The sequence below is a fragment of the Staurois parvus genome, unplaced genomic scaffold, assembly GCF_062004578.1.
Source record: "Staurois parvus isolate SC_StPar_1 unplaced genomic scaffold, SC_StPar_1.0 ptg000004l, whole genome shotgun sequence".
Lineage (NCBI taxonomy): Eukaryota > Metazoa > Chordata > Amphibia > Anura > Ranidae > Staurois > Staurois parvus.
In genome coordinates this window covers 4,597,236-4,602,500 of record NW_028317800.1, presented here as the reverse complement: position 1 = coordinate 4,602,500, position 5,265 = coordinate 4,597,236, and the positions used below count along the sequence as shown (strand labels likewise).

General features: G+C 43.5%; 1 protein-coding gene across 1 annotated transcript in view; it reads right to left on the bottom strand.

Annotated features, from left to right (window-relative positions):
* Window positions 1-4,718, bottom strand: part of PRDM6 (PR/SET domain 6) — a 188,158-nt gene extending 183,440 nt beyond the window's left edge. The window contains exons 1-2 of the mRNA XM_089674915.1: window positions 4,156-4,718; window positions 421-871 (exon numbers count right to left, since the gene is read on the bottom strand). Coding sequence (XP_089531041.1) covers window positions 421-862 — 442 coding nt within the window. The 5' untranslated portion in view covers window positions 863-871; window positions 4,156-4,718. The remainder of the gene's footprint in view (window positions 1-420; window positions 872-4,155) is intronic.
* Between the last annotated feature and the right edge of the window lie 547 nt (window positions 4,719-5,265).

The window sequence follows — 5,265 nt, the reverse complement described above, 5'->3', positions numbered from 1 at the left end:
CAATTAATTTGCAATATATTATGTTCAACACAAAAGGGTAACCCATAGTTGCTTCTTAGCCGTACAGCTGTCATTAAGTGATTTCATATCATTCTTTGTATACTTTGTAGAGCAAAATGTAGCGTTTCTTGAAAGTAGATCTCCAAATCCTGAACTAATTCCTAACCCTGGTCAGTAGCCCTCTCATCCCAACTACACCAGCATGTACCTATAGGGCTGTTGGTTGGTGACTGTATGTGATGATGAGTTCTGATGTGACTCCTTTTTGTGGTTTGGAATGTGAAGATCAGTGGCGGTGACACCATGTAGTCAGGTGCCCTCCTTCCTCCCAGGTGACACCCCCTCCCCCTCTCCCTACCATCACTCTGCACAGGGCAGTAGGTGTGCTAGGCTCTAGATATTTCTTGCAGGGGTACTTACTGTTATTGGGGTCACTGGTAGGGTTGCTCAGAGGGATGATCTCCATCCTTTGCTGGCCATACAGATAATAGTCCAACTCCTCGGGGGTGCACTGGAAGCGGCTGGAGGCTCTCTCCTGACAGCTGGGGAGCACCAGGTCTTTCCTTGGTGGGCCTGGAAGCTCCAGGCTGGGTGCTGGTCCTAGGACTGAAGTGATTGGAGTGATTCCGGCCAGTGATGAGGGGGCAGAGGGTGCTGATGTCGGGGTAGAGGAGGTAGAGGAGGTGGAGGACAGGGAGGCTGGTCTCAGGCGGAGGCTGTCAGTTGGAGGCTCAGTGAGAGGAACATGGCTCAGGACTCCAGCCTTGACATGGCTCTGGGGGAAGAGCTGTTGCCAGTGCTGGAGGTACACCGGGTCCACCTTCAGGAAGGCAGATCCACCAGCCTCCCCGGGCTTCAGCATGGTCAGGACCTGTGTACAAGACAGCCATCAGATGGGATCATCCTCATTATACATCATGCAAGATACACTGCTCACTTCTGTCCTATTCTCTTCTTTATTACAGAGCTATACATAACTATACTGACTGCCCTACCGGGGACATTATATATACAACTTAGATCCCATTGTATATTGACTGCCCTACAATGGGCACAATATATACAACTTAGATCCCATTCTATACTGACTCCCCTACTGGGGACACGATATGTACAACTTAGATCCCATTCTATGCTGACTGCCCTACAGGGGACACAATACATACAACTTAGATCCCATTCTATACTGACTACCCTACAGGGGACACTATATATTCAACTTAGATCCCATTCTATACTGACTGCCCTTCAGGGGACACAATATATACAACTTAGATCCCGTTCTATACTGACTGCACTACCGGAGACACAATATATACAACTTAGATTCCATTCTATACTGACTGCCCTACAGGGGACACAATATATACAACTTAGATCCCATCGTATACTGACTGCCCTACAGGGGACACAATATATACAACGTAGATCCTATTCTATACTGACTGCCCTACAGGGGACACAATATATACAACGTAGATCCTATTCTATACTGACTGCCCTACAGGGGACACAATATGTACAACTTAGATCCCATTGTATACTGACTGCCCTACAATGGGCACAATATATACAACTTAGATCCCATTCTATACTGACTGCCCTACAGGGGACATTATATATACAACTTAGATCCCATCGTATACTGACTGCCCTACAATGGGCACAATATATACAACTTAGATCCCATTCTATACTGACTGCCCTACAGGGGACATTATATATACAACTTCGATCCCATCGTATACTGACTGCCCTACAATGGGCACAATATATACAACTTAGATCCCATTCTATACTGACTGCCCTACAGGGGACATTATATATACAACTTAGATCCCATTCTATACTGTCTGCCCTACAGGGGACACAATATATACAACTTAGATCTCATTCCATACTGACTGCACTACAGGGGACACAATATATACAACTTAGATCTCATTCCATACTGACTGCACTACAGGGGACACAATATGTACAACTTAGATCCCTTTCTATACTGACTGCCCTACAGGGGACACTATATATACAACTTAGATCCCATTCTATACTGACTGCCCTACAGGGGACACTATGTATACAACTTAGATCCCATTCTGTACTGACTGCCCTACAGGGGACACAATATATACAACTTCGATCCCATTCTATACTGGCTGCCCTACAGGGGACACTATATATACAACTTAGATTCCATTCTGTACTGACTGCCCTACAGGGGACACAATATATACAACTTAGATCCCATTCTATACTGGCTGCCCTACAGGGGACACTATATATACAACTTAGATTCCATTCTATACTGACTGCCCTACATGGGACACAATATATACAACTTAGATCCCATTCTATACTGGCTGCCCTACAGGGGACACTATATATACAACTTAGATTCCATTCTATACTGACTGTCCTACAGGGGACACAATATATACAACTTAGATCCCATTCTATACTGACTGCCCTACAGGGGACACTATATATTCAACGTAGATCCCATTCTATACTGACTGCCCTACAGGGGACACTATATATTCAACGTAGATCCCATTCTATACTGACTGCACAATGTGTATACCCTACATCTCATTCTTTACTGGTTACCCTGCAATGGATACATAGTATAGACCTCACTCTATATTGAACGTCCTGCATTAAGCACAAATTATATACCCTAGATCTCATTCTGTACTGACTGGGCACAATGTATATACCTGAGATCTCATTATATACTGGCTTGGTACAATGTATATACGCTAGATCTGGTTCTACACTGGCTGGGCACAATGTATATACACTAGATCTCATTCTATACTGGCTGGGCACAATGTATACACCCTAGATCTCATTCTATACTGACTGGGCACAATATATATATATATATGCTACATCTTATTCTTTACTCAGTGGGTACAATGTACATACCCTAGATCTCATTCTATACTGACTGAGCACAATGCATATACCCTAGATCTCATTGTATACTGACTGGGCACAATGTATATACGCTACATCTTATTCGTTACTGACTGGTCACAATGTATATACCCTAGATTTTATTCTTTACTGAACAGGCACAATGTATATACCCTAGATCTCATTCTGTACGGACTGAGCACAATGTATATACCCTAGATCTCACTCTATACTGAAAGAGTACAATGTATATACCTTAGATCTCATTATATACTGGCGTGGCACAATGTATATATGCTAGATCTCATTATATAATGGCGTGGCACAAAGTATATACGTGAGATCTAATTATATAAAGACGTGGCACAATGTATATACCCTAGATCTCATTCTATATTGACTGAGCACACTGTATATACCTTAGATCTCATTCTATACTGATTGGGCACAAAGTATATACACTAGATCTCATTCTATACTGGCTTGGCACAATGTTTATACCCTAGGTCTCATTCTATTCTGACTGGGCACAATGTATATACAATAGATCTCATTCTGTACTGACTCGGGGTCAATGTATATACACTTGATCTCATTCTATACTAGCTGGGTACAACGTATATACCCTAGATGTCATTCTGTACCGACTGAGCACAGTGTATATACCCTAGATCTCATTCTATACTGACTGAGCACAATTTATATACACTAGATCTCATTCTATACTGATTGGGCACAATGTATATACCTTAGATCTCATTCTGCACTGACTGGAAGCTGAATGGTTTCTATACAGAAGTGAGCCTGATTTTGCACTCTCCAACTTAAGTACATAAATCCCAATGTATACATCCTAGATTTCATTCTCTACTGGTTGGATATAATGCATATACTATACGACTTGGCACAATTTATATACCTTAGATCTCACTATATACTGACTGGGCGCAAAGCCTAGATCTCATATCATCATCAGATCATCATATACTGCCATTCATGCAATTGGCACAATGTAAAACCTATACACTGACATGTGCATGAAATAATCTGTTGAAGACTGTGCCTAGAACTGCCCAACGAAGCTCACTAAACAAGCTGCTATCTAACATTTGCCATGCTTATGCAGGTAAACTTTCAGAAGGAATGTAGGTATGCCAAGTGGGCACCCCTGTACACCAGCTGCTGTCAGTGGTAATGTCCACTGTGATAATACAGATAGGGGAAGACCCTTACCTGTGTGTGATCCCTCCAAGCGATGTCTCCGAGGAGGGGGAAGAAGTCCAGCTCTGTGCCGGGGATATCCAGGACTGAGAGAGCTGTGTGCAGTGAGCTGTCTGTGATCGCACTGTGTCTCTGCTGGGTTCAGCTCCCCTCTGATCGCACTGTGTCTCTGCTGGGTTCAGCTCCCCTCTGATCGCACTGTGTCTGTGCTGCGCTCAGCTCCCCTCTGATCGCACTGTGTGCTGGGTTCAGCTCCCCTCTGATCGCACTGTGTGCTGGGTTCAGCTCCCCTCTGATCGCACTGTGTGCTGGGTTCAGCTCCCCTCTGATCGCACTGTGTGCTGGGTTCAGCTCCCCTCTGATCGCACTGTGTGCTGGGTTCAGCTCCCCTCTGATCGCACTGTGTGTCTGTGCTGCGCTCGGCTCCCCTCTGATCGCACTGTGTCTGTGCTGCGCTCAGCTCCTCTTTGGCACACTCCTGCTGCACACGTGGGCTGCACCAAACACAATTGTCTACTCCACTCAGGGGGGAGATTAACCCTTCCTCCTGACACTCAGCCCCAGCCAGGTAATGCATGCAGATTGCAAGCTCCACAGCTCAATGGATGTCTTATTTCAGAGTGACGTGCCTATATTCTGCACCCTGAGGGTTGTGCTATGATCACATGTATACTGGACAACATGTCACCTCTCTACAAGCAACACATGGACTGGAGGTAAATGGCTTATTCAAATCTGACACCTGCAGATATCACTGCACCCTGCTATAGGCTGCATTTGTATGTCATGTGTACATTTTATATTCTCTGTCATTGGGTACTTTATTGTAGTACTTAATTGTATAGAAACTACTGTTTAGTAGCCATTGGTCCAATATGAGTTTCATGAAATGAAACATTATTTATAGAATATGTTTAGCAATTCCGATCTCGATTTCACTTTCATATTTTATACTATTCATAAACAATTTCCATATTGCTGTAAAGATGTGGATCTTTCCGTGTGTTCTTCAAAGCACGATTGGACCAAGATTGGAATTAGAATACAGCTAATTAATGCACTTTTTAGGGTATGTAATTATTATTATTATTTGTCTTGAATAAGAATACAGCAAAGTAATGC